The following is a 17,070-nucleotide window of genomic DNA, read 5'->3' as shown; positions in this document are numbered from 1 at the left end:
GTGGGCTCACAATGACTGATCCAATCACAATGGAGATGTTTATATGTTTATAGAATACTTGTGAATTTATGAAATGCCAAATGTGTTTGAAATTAACAGGAAATTGTTCACCCTTTTCTGAACTGGTTGTTTTTAATAAGCATTACCTTCATTTGTTACTCAAAAAAGCATTGTGTTGTCTCTTGTTAAAATCAACCAAACAATGACCACCTTCAGTCAACAGCATCTAAAATTCTCCAGACCCTAAAGGCCATTTATTCATGAGAATGGAGCTCTTTTTGAGAATCAAATGTAATCTTTTTATGAAGTGAGGCAAACAAATGAAGCTTTTTGATGGAATTTATTTCTGTAGAAAACAGTCACACTCCCAAAAAACATTTCCACACGCACAAAAGTACATTACAAAAAAGACACTAAAAATAAAAGGTGTGTTTTGCATTGGCTCCAGGAATAAAATACTCTTTGGTATTGCTGTAACCACATTCCCCAACACTGTCGTGTTTGGTTATTATCAGGGATTTGTCTCAGTAACATATTTTTGGTCTTAAGAGGTCATTCTCTTACAAGCTCTGCATGTTCTCTGTAACAGTGTGACATTAACTGTCGATTAACGTGGAGAGTTCATGGTGTCTGGAGTGTTCAGTGGTTAAACAAAGGACTTGTACAACCGTTCTTTACTTTAGAGAACTTTAGAGTTTTGTTGGAGTTTAAGAGAAGAAAGTGCATAAACAAAATATGTAGTTAAAAATCAACCCTAAATAAATAACTAAAATATTTTTAGTTAAAAAAAAAAAAAAAAAAAAGATATGAAGGTGGTTGATCATTCACTCCCTGTACTGACACTCATCCGAAATGGAGCTGAATTTACACTAAACCAGAGGAAGAAAAGAGGAAGAGGGTCATTCCATCTCGGTCAGGCCACAGGGTCGCCTGAATTCTTGACCTCGTTCATGTATCCATTTGTTTGATACTGGAGGAAAGAAAAGAAAGGAGGAAGGAAAATCAGAGCCTGTGTCTTTTTACATCTGTACGATAGAATATTATGAATTATTAATTCAATTTTATTATAATTGTACTAATATATATATATATATATATATATATATATATATATATATATATATATATATATATATATATATATATATATATATTAGTATAATTATTTATATTGTAAGTATTATTTTTAATACCATTGCAGACACAGAGAAGAATGTAAAACGGTCCTCTCTATGATAATAATTAAATAACTAATAAGTAGAATAATAGATAAATGGTAAATTGACTATGGTGTTTTATCTTAATATACAATATATATTTTTAGAGAATTATAAAGAACACCCATTGTTTATGAAGTGCCTGACATTTGCCCCTGATGAAGGGGGACATAAAATACTCACCCCACTTATTGCCTACTAATACTGGACAGGCAGCATGTCTTGTGCTGTAGTCTCCTTCTCCACTGGCAAAAAGGTTATACCAGAATACTGCTGTACCCTGGCAGGATAACAACCAGACAGACTGAAAATTAATGGCATAATTAATTTGGAATAAAACAGAATATTGCATGGTTCTCTGGAATACTCTATTCTGATTGGTCAGTGGCACCATCTAGTGGTCTGATATTTATGAATAACTGCACATCCAGGGATTAAGTCATATTAGATAATCCGGGTATTGCGAGTCTTCTTCCTTCGATCTCTACAAGTAAACGAATACAATTATTTCAACTCAGATCAATGATTCAGGTCCATTTATTTCTTTATTTGGCAAGTAGTCTTGTAATAAGCTGGATAATAAGCAGTCAGACAGTAATTTTCACAAAATAAACACCAACAGAACACCGAATCTGACATAATTTCAATGCAAATCAGTATTTTATGTCCTTTTATTTATTTATTTGGTAAGTAGCCGTGTAATGAGCAGGATAAAAGTACAGTAAGCCGGTTGTTAATCGTAAAATAAACCCCTTCAGGGTGATACAAGTCCCCTCCGCTTCTTGTCAGGGTCCTGATCACCCTGTCAGGATTTATTTTACGATAACAACCGGCTGACTGTACATTATCCCTTTCATATTTGTTGTTTGTGGTATTTCACCTTTTTAGGCCACACTGCTGCTCCTACATCTGGGAAGACAGTAGCACCCCCTGCTGACACATCACTCATCTGCAACACAGAGCTCTCATAAATCAAGACCACACTGAAAACAGAGTCATGCTTTTACAACAACACATATATAACGTTATGTTACTTTATATTTTACTGCAAGCATTTAATTCAATTTAAAACATACTATAAAATGGACCCACAACTGAATGAAGGCAAAAATAAAGACGGTGCATATTGCTAAGTAACTTACATAAAAGAGCCAAGTGGCAATTCTGTTTCCCGTACCCAGTTCTTTAAAGGCATCTGGTTCATCTTTCTGTATGTCCACAAACAAACACATACACAACGTATACAAAAGTGCACCTCAGTAAACAATGTAACTATGGGTCCATCTCAGTCAGCTCCCCATGTCGTGAATCAGTAAATTGCGAACACAAATTCAGGCACTGGCAAGCGTGTTCCAACAATATTTCTGTATAAATGACACTGTCATGCATTTTCGTTGTAGACATTCAAACATACAATGTTATTATGAAAGATAAATGACATAAAGAAAAATATATATAAAGGAGTGTATTTTTAACCCTCTTCTAACAAACTTGAAAGACTTAGAAGACATAACGATATTTCCAGTAAAGGAAACATAGTGAGCAACGATGCTCTCTGGTTTTTACGGTGCATTCTGTGAATTTTTAGTGAGTGATCGTTTCAGCGCACTGGAATGATTTTACAATTGAGACAGCCCTAGAAATGGCCAACTCACCATTCAGTGCCCTGACTACTGAACTAGGGAGCTGACTGAGTCACAACCTATGATTTAATAAGTGTTGATACAATAAGAGCACGTGTTTTCCTTTTTATCTGTGCGAGTAGAGCAGATAAACTCACCCTTCCAAAGTCAAAGTGAGGTTCATATTGACCTCCAACTCCATAATTTGCAACCTGAGAAAAATTTTTTAAAAAAAAAATTATGTTAAGAGAGAGGAACCTTCTAATATTAAGTGTCATCAGCCTAAAAGCATCTGATTGGGCAGTTGAGTGTAAAAGCCCCACCCTTTTACCTGCAGCTCCTCTGCTGTGTCCATTTCCAGGCCTGTGATGTCCTCGATACGCTGGTTAATCGTTGCAATCGTAGAATGCTCATATGCAGACAGCCAAGCACTGGAATGGGAACAAGTATAGGTAGAAGATCCTTTTTTTTTTTTTAATTAACAGAAATACCACAACACGTAAACAGATCATATGCAACCACATGCAAACAAAGATTATTTTCAGACTTTTTCAAATCATGTTTACTGTAAAATGGACCAAATCTGTTCTATTTGGTCCATTTCTCTAATATAAATAAAAATAAATTATTTTTATATTAATTATGAAAAAAATCTGATTATGATGACGAAGAACATGCAGACATGCAGGTGAAACCATGAAGAGTGGACAGAAGAAGCAAAGATAGAGGAGAAAGAGGTTAAAGTGAGCAAGAGGTTCACTCCCTCATTTCCTGATTTTTCTGCAAATGTGGTCTGATACAGAGTATCAGTGTGTTTAGGAATTCACCAACACTGATCTCATTCAGTCAAATGAGAGTGTGCATGTGTGTGTGTGTGTGTGTGTGTAAGAGAGGGGCCTTTCAAAGCTACCTCAAATCAGCCACAGCATAAAGCTAGTGATTCAGAAAACATTAACTTCTTTTTTATTTAAATTCCACAGCTATGCCCACAAGATACACAGCCACAACACTAAAACCACCTGCCTAATATTGTTTAGGTCCCCCTCTTGCTGCCAAAACAGCGGCAACCCACATCTCAGAATAGTATTCTGAGATTATATTCTTCTCACTACAATTGTACAGTGCGATTATCTGAGTTACCGTAGTCTTTGTCAGTTTGAACCAGTCTGGCCATTCTCCATTGATGTCTCTCATTAACAAGGCGTTTCCGTCCCCAGAACTGCCCCTCACTAGATGTTTTTTGTTTTGGGCACCATTCTGAGTAAATTCTAGAGACCGATGTGTGTGCAAATCCCAGGAGATTAGCAGTTACAGAAATACTCAAACCAGCCCATCTGGCATCAACAATCATGCCACAGTCCAAATCACTGAGATCACATTTTTTCCCAATTCTGATGGTTGATGTGAACATTAACTGAAGCTCATGACCCGTATTTGAATTATTTTATGCACTGCACTGCTGCCACACGATTGGCTGATTAGATAATTGCATGGATGATTGTTGGTGCCAGATGGGCTGGTTTGAGTATTTCTGTAACTGCTGATCTCCTGGGATTTTCACACACAGCTGTCTCTAGAATTTACTCAGAATGGTGCAAAAAACAAAAACATAAAACATCCAGTGAGGGGCAGTTCTGCAGATGGAAATGCCTTGCTGATGAGAGGTCAAAAGAGAATGGCCAGACTGGTTCGAACTGACAGTCTACGGTAACTCCGATAACTGCTCTGTACAATAGTGGTGAGAAGAAAAGCATCTCAGAATGCTATTCCGAGATGCGGGTTGGCGCTGTTTTGGCGGCATGAGGGGGACCTACACAATATTAGGCAGGTTGTGGCTGATTGGTGTATAGCTGCTATACACCGTTTAACACATCTTAATTTAATTTTCTAAAATGAAATTGTGAAGATTATTTTTCTCAAAACCATTGCTAACTGACCCCTACACTATCAGAAATCAATATGACAGATATTTCATATTGTAATTTCATAATCCCTAACCCAAATGTGAACAAATGGACATTAAAATTGGAGTCATCCTAACTCGAGAGAAAAGTTCTCTGCCTCCACGTTCTCTCTTATTCTTCCTCTTGCACTTCTCTCTCTCGATTTCTAAAGTTTAAAAATGACTAATTGCTCATTACAGGCTGCTTTAAATGTAGTGTTTAAGAAACATTAGTGGCCTTAAACTCACAAGCTGAAATATTCATAACTTTCGGTGTGAGATGAAACCCTCAGACTAAAGCCGAAGTGTTCCAGCAACTCCACCCAGTCTGGCCATACCGAGATGTGTACTCTCAAACATACACACTCGTAATAACTAGGAGAAGTTAAACCACTCTGGTGTGGGTGGGAATATGTGACAACTCAACATAGCTCTATTAAAGGTTATTTTAGTGAACAGACTCAAACGGCTGGTAATGCAGAGATTAAGGCGACACACACAGTGTATGTGAGTGTGTACATGTAGGTGTGCAATTATTTATCAATTCTCAAACATTTCAAAATATCAATCGGTAGGAGGAGAGACACTTTAACATCTGCTGCCTGTGTAAATGTGTCAAAAGTGTATGTTGTGTGGTTTGTAGCTGTCTATACTAAAATATTTGCAGCTCTACAACTGCCAGAATTTAAATGAAAGTCTTAAGCAATTCAAAATATCAGCACACAATATTAATCCACATTTGCTCTCTGGAGATGATGTTTGTGGACAGGATGTTTTGACCTTTTGACCCCTTACCTCTTGGAGACTCTGTAATGGGCAGTGGTGAGTTTTCCCGTAATGGGATCATGCACGGTGGCTCGCTTTAGCTATTCCCAATTTTACACAGCAAGGAGGACAGAGAAAAAGGTTGGGGAAAAGACAAAATGACACACCCGAAAACACGGACAGAGAAAGTGCAAATAAATGAACAAAAGGGAGGAGAAAAGGGGGAAAAAGAAACAGAGAGATGGGTCACTTTAGTGTTATTTTCTGAAATGAAACTAAAAGAACAGGGACAGATCTGTACAAAAGTAGTGATGCAATATTTTTTGCACTTTAAATACTCCAGTCCAGATCAAAGTTTTCACCATGAGCCCTTAAATTCACAAAACTGCAATTGGGCACAAAGCATTTTGTAAACCTGATCAGACCGTCCCTGTTCAAGCTCCACTGTCAGAGAGCATATGACAACTACAATAATAAAAAGTAAAAAATACAGCATTTCAACAAGGGCATGACTAGGGATGCACCGATACTACTTTTGCTCTCCCGATCCGATTCAGATACCTGAACTCTCGGTATCGCCCGATACCAGTCCCAATCTGATACATAAACATCAAACTACACATTATTTTAATATTAATATGTAGCCAACTAAGAAAAACTTTATTCTTAACTAGTCTACTGGACAATGCGGAAGTAAGAGTAATTCCAGTGAAAGACTTCAGAAGAAAAGATGCCATCTCATTGCACATTTTATTTTAACTTGCATCTGGATTTAAAAGAATTCAGATCTCCAAGTCCACTTTTCATCACACAATTATATTTGAAACACAGTAAACTTAAATATTGTAATTTGTAAACAAATAATAAGAATTATTTTTAAGTTTTAGAATTTTATATATCAAATATTCAGTTGTGCCTTCTTTAAGCAAGATTCCAGGTTCAATACAAGTTAACCTCAATTGACAGCATGTGTGGCATAATACTGATTACCACAAAAGATTTCGACTTCTCTCCCTCTCTTCAAAATGTCAAAAAAAAAAATAAATCAAGGTTCAGCGAGACACTTACAATGGAAGTGAATGGGGCCAATCCGTAAATTTTAAAATACTCACTGTTTCAAAAAAATAATATGTGAACAAAATGTGTGTTAACATGATTTTAGTGTGATAAAGACAAAAAAATAAAAAAAAATAAAAACGCTTCCTAACCTTTTCTGTGTAAAGTTATATCCAATTTTAAAATTTCCTTGCCATGTGGACAAAACATTATAAACACTAAAACAACTGAACATTTTTTGATTTAAACAACTTTACCAGTTAAAAAAAAAAAAAAAAATACATGAGTTTTAACAGAAGAATTAATGTAAGTGCTTTTATAAAATTATAAGCTTCACATTTCTGCCTTTTAACCCTCCAAAATTTGGCCCCATTCACTTCCATTGTAAGTGCCTAATTTTAACCTCCATTTTTGCTTTTTTTTTTTTTAAGAAATTGTGGTAAATCAACATTATGCCACAAATGTTGTCGACTGAGCTTAAAGAGATAGTTGACCCAAAATTTAAAATTGGTCCTTACAATGCAAGTACTGGTGATCAGACATTTGTAGCTCCAAAAATCACATAAAAGAAACATAAAAGTAATAAGACACCAGTGTTTATATCCATATCTTCAGAAGTGAAAGAATGAGTGTGGATGAGAAACAGAACAATATTTAAGTCCTTTTTTATTTAAATCTCCACTTTAACTTTCAGATGTGAAAGTGAAACTAAACAAGCACCACATGTGACCAAGATGTAAATGTGAAAGTGGAGATTGAGTAAAAAAAGGACTTACACTATGATCAGTTTCTCATCCACACCTATTATATCACTTCTGAATATATGGATACAAACACTGGAGTCATATGGATTACTTTGTTTCCTTTATGTGATTTTAGGAGCTACAAAAGGTCTGGTCACAATTCACTTTTTGAATTGTAAGGACCAACAGTGCTGAGATATTCTTCTAAAAACCTTTGTGTTCAGCAGAAGAAAGTAAGTCATACACATCTGGGATGGCATGAGGGCAAGTAAAAGATGAGAATATTCATTTTTGGGTGAACTATCCCTTTAACTTTAAAACCCTTGGGCTTTTATTTTGGCAGAACACTCCAGGAAGTCCTTTGAGTGTGTGTTTGTTGCGTAGTTCAGAGTGGCTTCTTATTAAAAACTGGTGAAATGCTCCTCCGATGCCATTCTCGGTGCATGTTATAAGCGAACCGAACTATTGTGCATTTACATCTGAGATGTTGTATGTGTAGAGCGCTCACATATTGCGCACTGTTCTCAAAGCTGAAAACAGCAGCGCATGCTACGAGTGTCAGAGCAGTGTGCATTCACTGAAACACGCCGTACATGCATACTATGTATTTACTTATTAAACGCAGCCTTTTGCCATCAGTTGTCTTCAAGAGACTTTGAATAAAATGCACAAATCATATGGACTACTTTAATTGTGCTTTAATATTTATTTCATGTAATTTTTGTAAAGCTTGACAGTAATGACCATGACTAACACGGAGTATCGGATTTGGATCGGGCTCGTCGGACCGATGCCCGATCCGGGTAAAAACATCAGTATCGGAGCAGATACCAATCCAGGTATCAGCTCGGTGCATCCCTAGGCAGGACGGACAACTCCTCTGCATGAAAGCAATATGTAAATAGACAGGCATTAGTTGTGTAAGCTGACAACATGATTTATAAGATACCAATACGCAGGTACCAATATATCAGAATAAAAATATTTTTTATTATTACATTGTAATAAAATTTTTGTCAGATTCCATGATCAGCTACTTGCAATGTTCAACTGCTTGCTGCATTTTACATTGTTTCTGCCAAGGAGTTTCAGATTCTAGACAAGAAACGACGGTGCATGTCATTGGACACATTCTACACTGGCATATCTTACCTTTTACTGATCCTGTAGGGGGCGGTCTCGAGCACGCCCGTGATTGGATTGGATATAGTTGCCCTACGGAGCTAAGGAGCCAGACAAGGGTTACATGCCGCTCTATGTGTCCCTCAAAGGCTCCTGTACATCCCTTGTTAATATTTACTAACATTTTAAAGACTTCTAAATTTCTTGATTCCCTCTAGCAGAAGACAGAATAAAACAATCATTCTACTACCACTGACAAATCTCATGATTCACTAATAATAACAGCAAGTTCAGAGAGTAGAAGCATCTATCATTTAGATTTGTATTGATCGTAAATGACAGCAAATATCAAGTTTAGGTAATATTGGCATATAGCATTTAGGTAAACGGATTTAGTGTGCGAGACATTTAGAAATTACATATTGTACACTTTCGTTGTAAGCATGCTACCAAATGTGTTACTAAATTAAAATAAAATGTATAAATCATCATTAACTCAACTTCACATTTAGTCAATCACAGCATATCTTCACAGAGCTCAACTCACTCTGGGTTTTGCTATCTCCTTCACCGTCATGATTTCACTGTCAGAGATGATGTCATGATAACGAACAATGTGTGGGCGGTCCCACTCATCTTCCTGCTTCACTGGAGCCAATAGCAAGTGTGGATGATGGCCGTTGTCAAAATAACGACAGAACAGACGGCTCTGTCTGCGGGGTGTCTGCAGTTCAAGAGGGGGAGAGACAGTGAGAGAAAGAATTTAAAAGGAAACAAGAAAAAGGTACAGATAAAGTTAATATTTCTGCTCACCAGTTTCACTCCCTCTCCTCTGCACAGCATTTCATATTTCTTCCTCTCTGGCAGAAGGTTTTTGGAGCGTTTCCTCTGAGCATCCCGTTTGTCTAATACTTTCTTCTCTGTTTTTTTACCCTCCCCCTCCTCCTTCTCCTTCTCGGCCTCTGCCTTTCTCTGCTTCTCCAGCTGGAACTCAAAATACTTTAGGTTCCCATTGGCCCTGTGGTGATTCGGGTCTGAAGTAAACACACACACAAAGACATATATTAGATTAGACAAGATATCATAATTAACCTTAGTGTCATCGGTTTTTATTTCTGTCTTGTAAGTTAATTGGCTCTACCTTCATCATTACTGGGAACTTGCCATTTCATTCATTCATTTATTAAAATCCAACAACCTCTGTCTGTATGTCTTGCATTACGATCTGCTCTGTTGACATACTGTAGCTTATCATTCACAATGCAAAGCTCCCCCAAGTCCACCCACTTCACATCAGTGAAGTGGTAAAGTTTTATACTTTCAAACCCGATCATAAACGAGAACTTATTTTTCTTCATTCCTACCCAGCTTCAGCATCCTCCTGGTTAGCTCGAGAGCTCGCTCTAGTTCTCCCTGCTGGTAGATGGCATAACTGAGGTAGTCCAAGACTGTGACCTTGTCTATGGTAGATTCCTCGCCTTCATCTAGCTGTGTGAGGGCCTGAGCCATCCAGAGCTCTGTGTGATAATAATCTGCATCAGAGTACGCAATCTTCCCCAGCTCATAGCAGTCTTCTACCGTCATTCGGCTCTTGTGAACAACACCTGAGGTTTGACCAGTGAGAAGAGACACACACACACACAGAAAGAAACAGAAACAGATGGTCTCTTTATAATTAAATGTAGCTACTATATTCAGCTGAGAACGATTTAGTTTTTTGCAAGGTTAATAAAGTGGGACATTTTCTGATTATTTGTCATAGCTGTGGTTTTTAAAATGTGATCCAAATGGCTAATGTCAGTCCATACTAGTTTAAGATGAACTTAAAATGCTGATTTTTGATAGGCTAGAAAATCTATTTTACTGATTTAATTTTAATTTATTAAAATTACTAATTATACAAATCTTATTAAAACAAACTTCACATTAATTTATAGAAGTGGCTGCTTATTATAAACCCACTGAAATAAACAAGACTTAATCTCTGATTAATTATACAATTATAACATTACGTAACTGAGTGGAGAAATTAAGGGGAGTATCTAACCTGACGTTGATATTACAGTGACCAGTCTTAGCAGTTTCCATGATTTGGCTCTTCTTGTTAATTTAATTATTTTTTATTGGATAACAAATAAAGTCTATAAACAATCTCCATATTGAAAGGTGCGCAGCTGGCAGAAGACTGGCGTGCAAAAGTACGATCTTAACAATAGTTCATGTAGGTCAAAATACATTAAGCATTTTGAAAATGTAATATCAGCAATCACAGACATTCGCATTTGGACGGGATTAGATTTCTCAGAGGACCCTTGAATTAGCTGAAAAACAGCAGGTAATTTGCTCAGAAATAACACAGAGACACAGCATGATGCCTATCAAAGTGTTTCTGCAGACCGTGGTAACACATTGTACTTGATGAAGAACTGTAAACAGACCTGAAATGTATAAACACACACACACACACACACACACACACACACACACACACACACACACACACACACACACACACACACACACACGCAGTCACTCACCAGGCAGGTCTCCATTAGAGATGGTGTTGGCTGACAGCTGGTATGTGTCCTGTAATCTAAGCAAAGCTTTGGCTGCTCCTGTCTGGTCCTCGTCTGTTGGGAAAAACTGTCTCTGAACAGTCAGATTGGAGATAAACCCTAAAATGTTAGCAAACAGAGAAGAGGGAGACGTTATCTTGACCTCACATACAAAAAGGTGCACAAATGAAATTAATGACATATTTTAAATTGAAAACAGCAAATTTTGCCAAAACATCTACAAGTTTGCAGCACTGATGCCGAATCTATTTGATGCTCGGAGCAATGCTGAAGACTGTAAGTTGATATTTATAGATTTCCTGATATAAACTAATATTCCAGCTTCAAAACAAGTTGAAGGGATAGTTCACCCAAGAAGGAAAATTCTCTCCTGATTTCTCACCCTCATGCCATCCCAGATGTGTATGACTTTCTTTCTTCTGCAGAACACAAAGATTTTTAGAAGATCTCACCTCTGTAGTTCCAAACAATGCAAGTTAATGGTGACCAAAACTTTGAAGTTCCAAAAAGCAAATAAAGGCATCATAAAAGTAATCTATATGACTCCAGTGGTTTAACCCATGTCTTCTGAAGTGATCTAATCAGTTTTAGGTGAGAACAGACCAAAATGTAACTCCTTTTACACTGTACATCTTGCCACTGCAGTCTCTAGGGACAGTCATGATTCCAAGCTCGCTTACACTTCCTAGTGCTTGACGGATGCACAGAGCACTAGATGGAAGTGTAATTGAGTTTGAAATCATGATCGCCAAGGAGACGGCTGATGTCAAGATTTATAGTTAAACTGAGTTACATTTTGGTCTGTTCTCACCCAAAATCGATTGGATCGCTTCAAAGACATGAATTAAACCACTGGAGTCTTATGGATTACTTCTATGCTTTCTTTATGAGCTTTTTGGAACTTCAAAGTTTTGGTCACCATTCACTTGCATTGTATGGACCTACAGAGCTGAGATATTCTTCTAAAAAAAATGTGTTTGTGTTCTGCATATAAAAGTCATACACATCTGGGATTTCATGAAGGTGAGTAAATGATGAGAATTTTCATTTTTGCGTGAACTATTCCTTTAAGTTCATGATGATAACCCCAGGCATTAATTTTACTTGCCCCTCAGTTTGTAAAAACAAGCAAAAATTGTGTTTATAGTTATGCAGTTACAATGGAAGTCTAAGGGGCAAATGAGAGTTTAAAAGCAGAAATGCACTGCTTGAATTTTTGTTAAAGCCAATATATTCATTCTTCTGTACAAAAATGTGTGTTATTTGAGCTGTAAAGCTGTCCAAATCATTCTTTTCGAAGATAAACATCTGGTTATGCATTACTGATGTAATGCCTGTGAGTGGATGTTCCTCTATGTAAACAGTCTCTTTGGTATCTTTGAAACATTGAGAAATACTCAAATGTGATTCTTTGACAGTTAGCAACCATAAAGGAAATGTCATGTTAATAGTGTAATTTATAACTAACCATTGGTAGTGTCTTTCAGTACAAGGCTCTCCAGGTCAGCCCATTCACTGTTGAGTCTCTTCATCAGCTTAAAGGCATTGACTGGGTGTCCCAGGAATTCCTCGGGGTCCTGCATGGCTGTGTTCGTCAGTGAATCCAGCTTTTCTGCCCACCTGATGCAGGTAAATAACATAAAACAGCTGAGCTAAACAACTACAATTTTCACCAGCCAATGAGCTGGCAAAAGACGAAAGTCATTATGGATGGGGCAGTTTTAGTGTAAAAATCTTTCGATTTCTTGGGCGCATGTTTACACAGCTGAGCATATCTAGGCCGTGCAGAAAAAAAACATTGCAAAGAATATGTGTGTGTGTGTTTACTCACTCTTTGACCTGCTCTAGTCTGCTCTCCTCTTGTTTGATGTATTCTTTCAGTGATGTCACCAGGTCCTTTTCTGTGTACAGTAGGTCTGTCATCTGACCTAAAATTTAAGTCATATCAAATCTGGAATCAAAACTGGAACATCTCACATTCTTTCTTAGTAAATAAAGGTGGGATGAGGATCAAACATTACACAAAGTGAATCTATAAAAACAAATTAGATCAGTCCTTTATTTAATAACTTAAATACATATTCCCCATCTGAATCATATGCATCACATTCCATTGCAATGCACTGTTTTATAGTTTTTATGCACTCTTATATAATAATAATAATAATAATAATATTTATAGAACACTGATCATATTCCTGAATATTCAGGAGGAATTTGGATAGTCATAAGTATTTCTTGCATGTTTTGAATGTCAGGAAGGATGAAATACCAAATAAGGAATGGCTACAGTACAGAAAGATCTAAAAAACAATGGAAGATCATCTCACCTATAGAGGTGAAAAAGTCATTGTGTGCATACAAGGTGTGGATGAGGGAACTCAACAGGAACCAACGCAACACCATCCTGAGAGAAAGACAGTGTCATACATGATGCATCAAATTTAAGTATTATCTAATTTAATAAAGGGAATGGCAAATATTTTGTCACAAGTTACAACTCGTTCCTGATCATATCAGAAGAAAATAAATCTGAGAAAAACTGTACAAGAAACTCCAATCCATTTTCGGGGGAAAGGTTTAACACCCAACGGACAGAACCACAAAGAGCATCATGCCAGCCCTGCGGGAAAATCTCTTCTGTGCATAAGTATCAGCATGTTTAAACAAAAGGTCATGCTTGCTTGATGAAAAGGGTAACTTTGGAAAACCAGTGGAAGCCTGGGGGCAAGAAGCACTAGGTAAATAAATAAGCCAAACAAACATGTGAATCTTTTGGTGCATTTCCAGCTGATGTGATGAAATGCCAGGTCAGTGCAGACAATGCAGCCGTAACCCTTAGGAACCAGATTCAAATGACCACAAAATATCTGCATGAACTAGGTGAACTATGTCAATGCCACATATATGCCATAATGAGATAAATGGCATGTCAGTCACTCACACACTTCAAAAACTCACAGAAACACTGCAGGCAAAAATACAAGGTCATGAATGATGCATGCAAATATGTAAATTGCATGTCTTAAAGGGATACTTTTTTTTTCCATGACTGTCTTCTGCAAAACAAATGAAGATTTTTAGAAGAATATTTCAGCTCTGTGGGTCCATACAACGCAAGTAAATGGTGATCAGGCCTTTCAAGCTTCAGAAATCACAAAGGCAGCATAAAAGTAATCCATACGATTCCAGTGGTTTAATCTAGGTCTTCAGAAGTGATATGATCACTTTGGGTGAAAAACAGTTCAATATTTAAGTCCTTTTTTTATGATAAATCTCATATCCATTTGTAAAAATGGATTGAAATATCTATCTGTTTTTCATCCAAAGTGATTGCATCGCTTCTGAAGACCTAGATTAAACCAGTGGAGTCATATGGATTACTTTTAGGCTGCCTTTGTGATTTTTGAAGCTTGACAGGCCTGATCACCATTTACTTGCATTGAAAGGACCTATATATTTTTCTAAAAATCTTTGTTTGTGTTCAGCAGAAGAAAAAAATTCAGAAACATCTGGGATGGCATGAAAGTGAGTAAATGAGATCATTTTCATTTTGGGGTGAACTATCCCTTTAGGTCAGTGCATTAATTTGGCCTAATAAGAGATATACAGAAAACTGAAATCTGGAGTAACCTAAACGTGCCAAATCTGACATTGATTGCTTCCACATGAAAAGTTAACATCTAGTGTTAGAGCATATTACACAGTTTTTAGATTTAATTGCTTTATTTTCTTTTTAAATATTAAATCTTCGTAAGTAGGCTATGGCAGATGCATATCTAATGCTCTTCACTACTTACAGCCTAAATGTTTTCTGTGTTGTGTCCTACTCTAACTGTCTTTAGTAAAGATTTAGAAAAGATTCCAAATTGTATAGTCATAAAACTTAGAACAACTTGTTGTCTGATGTCCATATCTTCTCTGGTTGTTGAATAAATTATCAGTGACAAAGAGGAAAACTTATGCACGTGAGAGAGCAAAGGCAGAGCTGGTGACCCTTGCGCAATTTTCTGCCAGAACTTCAAAGTTACTACAGTTAATGTAGATAGCTACATTTAGATTGATATTAACCACCACTGTCATAAAAAATAATAATAATAAATAAAATGCCATGAAGATTCAAAAATTCTTATGCTGTCTTCTAATACCATATCAAAGTATTATGTGTTTTTTTTTTTTTTTTTTAAGTACTAACAATAACGGTAATATCAATGGTGGAAACGATGGTAATTTTCATAGTTTAGGCGGAAACGTTTGTAATTGTTTTTGTAAGTGGAGTTCGTGAGCTCGCGAGGATCCGGTATGGAAGCCTCGCGCAGTTCATTGGGTCCAGCACAGCGGAACTGCCACGTCCTCCTCGCCCCTCCCCCGGCCACGAGAGCTGGAGATGAGTTCCCTGAGCTGTCCATAAAGTTAGCAAACACAGTAACAGATACTAAAGGAAGTAAAGATATAAAAGCCGGAAAGTGGGACAGGTGAGATTTTATGAGTAAACTCCCTGACTGTAGGAGTGGCCCAGTCTATGAGACATGGGCTGCACTGTAACGTCTGTTTGTTTACCACAAAGAAACACTGTATCTTTGCAACATTATTACAGTAATACAAATAATGTAACACTCAAAGTGCCCTTGTGTTGGTCGGTTTTAGTCAGCACACATTTATAACTGTAAAAATGAAACTTAAATCCACGAAGAGTTTATCACATCTAAAAGTTTGACTTATAGGCTATGCTAACTTCGTAGTTATGTTTCGTCATGCCAGTGCACATTAGATAGCATTTTGTGTGCATTTTACACTTAATACAATGGATGCGCTGACGGGCAGCCTACAAGCGAAACGCAGAGAGACGGCTATGCACATGCTTTTAGTCACTTTCCATTCACGTTTCTTTCATAGGAAATTCCTGCCGGGTTACTCCCGAAACTTTCTGAATACATGGTTTTTAATGCTAATGAAAGGAGTTTACTTGTATAAGTAGTATAATGCATTATATTAACTTTGCCCTAAAAATAAGAAACCCTGTTGCAACACTAAAGACTTGAACACAACTGAACACGTGATGAAATAAATAAAAACTTCACTGGTACAACATGGAAAGCAAATAAGCTACCATTTATCTATAAAGTTCTTACCTGTATACTCTCAAGCGGTCACCTTGCACAAAGAAACAGCAAGTCCAATCCAGATGTTCCTCTGCTAGTTTTAAAAAGCAACTTCGCATAGATGGGAAACTTGTGTGTTTACGATGCTTCTGGTTTGCAGCTGGGCTTTATCTGAGAGGTTGCACCGGCGACCTTCCCTTCGCCATCTGGCGGCGAGGATACCGCAGTGATACGTGCAGAGTCTCACACACTCCCCCAACCCCAAAGAACTAGGCAATTTGAGGAGGAATTGAGAACTGCGTATGTGGATGCTATAGTATTGCAACCCCTACATCTCGTTGCAAAGGGACCATCCTTATGATGTATTGCTTGATCCAGCTGTAGTTGTGGAGATTATTCTAAAGAGTTTTGTATGCATCTTTTGAGCAGTTCATACAGCCTTTATATCTAATAAAACACATTTAGCAAAACATAGGTCTTATTTGCAAGTGTCTTTGATCAGTTTGATTGACCTCTCATCATTTATTCACCCTCATGCCATCCCAGATATGTATGACTTTCTTTCTTCTGCTGAACACAAATGAAGATTTTTAGAAGAATATCTAAGCTCTGTTGGTCCTTTCAATGCAAGTGAATGGTGGCCAGAACTTTGAAGGTCCAAAAAGCACATAAAGGCAGCATAAAAGTAATCCATATGACTCCAGTGGTTAAATCCATATCTTCAAAAGTGATATGATGGGTGTTGGTGAGAAACATATCAATATTTAAGTCCTTCTTTACTAGAGATCTCCTATCTGAAAGTGAAGATATCACTTTTGAAGATATGGATTTAACCACTGGAGTCATATGGATTACTTTTATGCTGCCTTTATGTGCTTTTTGGACCTTCAAAGTTCTGGCCACCATTCACTTGCATTCAGGCCCG

At 37.1% G+C, this 17,070-nt stretch overlaps 1 protein-coding gene across 3 annotated transcripts; it reads right to left on the bottom strand.

Annotated features, from left to right (window-relative positions):
- Positions 1–325: 325 nt before the first annotated feature.
- LOC127455132 (prolyl 4-hydroxylase subunit alpha-1-like) lies at positions 326–16,365 on the bottom strand. 3 transcript variants are annotated; one of them, XM_051722746.1, is made up of 15 exons: positions 16,176–16,365; positions 13,374–13,450; positions 12,875–12,971; positions 12,512–12,663; positions 11,005–11,142; positions 9,832–10,071; positions 9,281–9,501; positions 9,015–9,191; positions 5,577–5,647; positions 3,171–3,270; positions 2,998–3,051; positions 2,360–2,425; positions 2,098–2,166; positions 1,401–1,497; positions 326–970 (listed from the first exon to the last, which is right to left on the bottom strand). In XM_051722746.1, the coding sequence occupies exons 1-15, from the start codon at positions 16,262–16,264 to the stop codon at positions 900–902; spliced, it is 1,719 nt and encodes a 572-aa protein (XP_051578706.1). In that variant the 5' UTR covers positions 16,265–16,365; the 3' UTR covers positions 326–899. The 3 variants fall into 3 exon arrangements, with proteins under 3 accessions (XP_051578706.1, XP_051578704.1, XP_051578705.1); XM_051722744.1 differs by lacking the exon at positions 5,577–5,647 and adding an exon at positions 8,498–8,568 and having other exon boundaries at positions 9,832–10,086; positions 11,008–11,142; positions 16,176–16,364; XM_051722745.1 differs by lacking the exon at positions 5,577–5,647 and adding an exon at positions 8,498–8,568 and having other exon boundaries at positions 16,176–16,363.
- Positions 16,366–17,070: the final 705 nt, after the last annotated feature.

This window comes from Myxocyprinus asiaticus, chromosome 17, assembly GCF_019703515.2.
Source record: "Myxocyprinus asiaticus isolate MX2 ecotype Aquarium Trade chromosome 17, UBuf_Myxa_2, whole genome shotgun sequence".
Taxonomy (NCBI): Eukaryota; Metazoa; Chordata; class Actinopteri; order Cypriniformes; family Catostomidae; genus Myxocyprinus; species Myxocyprinus asiaticus.
This window is presented reverse-complemented; position numbering and strand designations above follow the sequence as displayed.

Bases quoted from the DNA above. Each gene is read 5' to 3' on its own strand.
- LOC127455132 (XM_051722744.1), bottom strand. From the start codon at position 16,264: ATGCGAAGTTGCTTTTTAAAACTAGCAGAGGAACATCTGGATTGGACT. The intron at 2,167-2,359 runs GTAAGTTACTTA...TCTGTGTTGCAG, and splicing joins TTGCCACTTGGCTCTTTTAT to ATGAGTGATGTGTCAGCAGG. The intron at 1,498-2,097 runs GTGAAATACCAC...TTATCCTGCCAG, and splicing joins CAGCAGTGTGGCCTAAAAAG to GGTACAGCAGTATTCTGGTA.